Consider the following 1,153-nt stretch of genomic DNA (forward strand, 5'->3'; position numbering starts at 1 on the left):
TAGGGGACATGTTCTACAGCGGGGGTAGACACCTGGTCCTCCCCACCTTCCTGCACAAAAGTGGCCTGAGCTGCCAGACCCTGCACAGCACCCATTTGGGTGCACAGGGTTGGGTGTGTGCTCACACGCGAGTGTACACAGCTGTACACACCTCCCAGCTGGAAGGACTGCTGTTGGTCCTGCGTCCATTATTGATTACAGTTTGCCTTCCATGTGACCCCCATCCCTTGTGGTTGGGGAGGGGAGCNGAATCCTTGACTTATGGGTGGGGTCGATGCATGGAGGCAGGGTACTGCTCAGCGGCCTCCTTTCCTCACTCCTCCCCACCCCAGGCATTGAGCAGAGCATCGAGCAGGAGGAAGGTCTGAACCGCTCATCAGCGGACCTGAGGATCCGGAAGACGCAGGTGCAGCCGATGGCGAGGGTGGGCGGGCACCTGGGTCTCTGGGTCTTCCGTGGAGCCCACTACCTACCTACCGGTACCCTTGTCTCCCCGCCCCCGACTGCCAGCACTCCACGCTGTCCCGAAAGTTTGTGGAGGTCATGTCCGAGTACAACGCCACTCAGTCAGACTACCGAGAACGCTGTAAAGGGCGCATCCAGAGGCAGCTGGAGATCAGTGAGCTGGGGCAGGGTCCGGGCTGGAAGGAAGGGCCTGTGGCTGAAGAAGTGGTGAACGGGGCTCCTGGCTTGCTAGAGAAGTAGCCAGGGCTTGAGGGTTGGAGTCATGAACCTGGAGGGCCTGGGGTTGTGAGCCAGGTGATGGTGGTAGGTGTGGCCTGTGGCTAGGGGTGTAACTTGGGTTGGAGGGGTGGTGCCATGAAGAGTCTAGGTATGGGGGGTTGGGCTAGATAGAGTGGGGGTGGGTAGGACCTCGTGGTGCGCATATGGCCTGGTGGGGGCGGGGGTGAGGCCATTGATGAAGCCTGTGGCTGGAGATGGGGAGCAATAAAGGCATGGGGGCGGAGCTTATAGCTAGAGGTGTGGTTGAGGGTGGGGCTTTGATCGGAAGCTAGACGCTATTGAGCTGGCAGGAGAGGGCGTAGCTTAGTGTGATCCCACCCACAGCCGGCCGGACCACGACCAGTGAGGAGTTGGAAGACATGCTGGAGAGTGGGAACCCTGCCATCTTTGCCTCTGGGGTGAGTGTGAA

The 1,153-nt window shown here is 60.2% G+C and overlaps 1 protein-coding gene across 1 annotated transcript in view; it reads left to right on the top strand.

Moving 5' to 3' along the window:
• Positions 1–1,153, top strand: part of Stx1a (syntaxin 1A) — a 27,487-nt gene that overhangs the window by 17,980 nt on the left and 8,354 nt on the right. Inside the window, exons 3-5 of the mRNA XM_029477804.1 lie at positions 333–406; positions 511–619; positions 1,069–1,142. Of these exons, the coding sequence (XP_029333664.1) occupies positions 333–406; positions 511–619; positions 1,069–1,142 (257 nt within the window). The remainder of the gene's footprint in view (positions 1–332; positions 407–510; positions 620–1,068; positions 1,143–1,153) is intronic.

Source organism: Mus caroli, chromosome 5 (genome assembly GCF_900094665.2).
Source record: "Mus caroli chromosome 5, CAROLI_EIJ_v1.1, whole genome shotgun sequence".
In the NCBI taxonomy this organism is placed as follows: domain Eukaryota; kingdom Metazoa; phylum Chordata; class Mammalia; order Rodentia; family Muridae; genus Mus; species Mus caroli.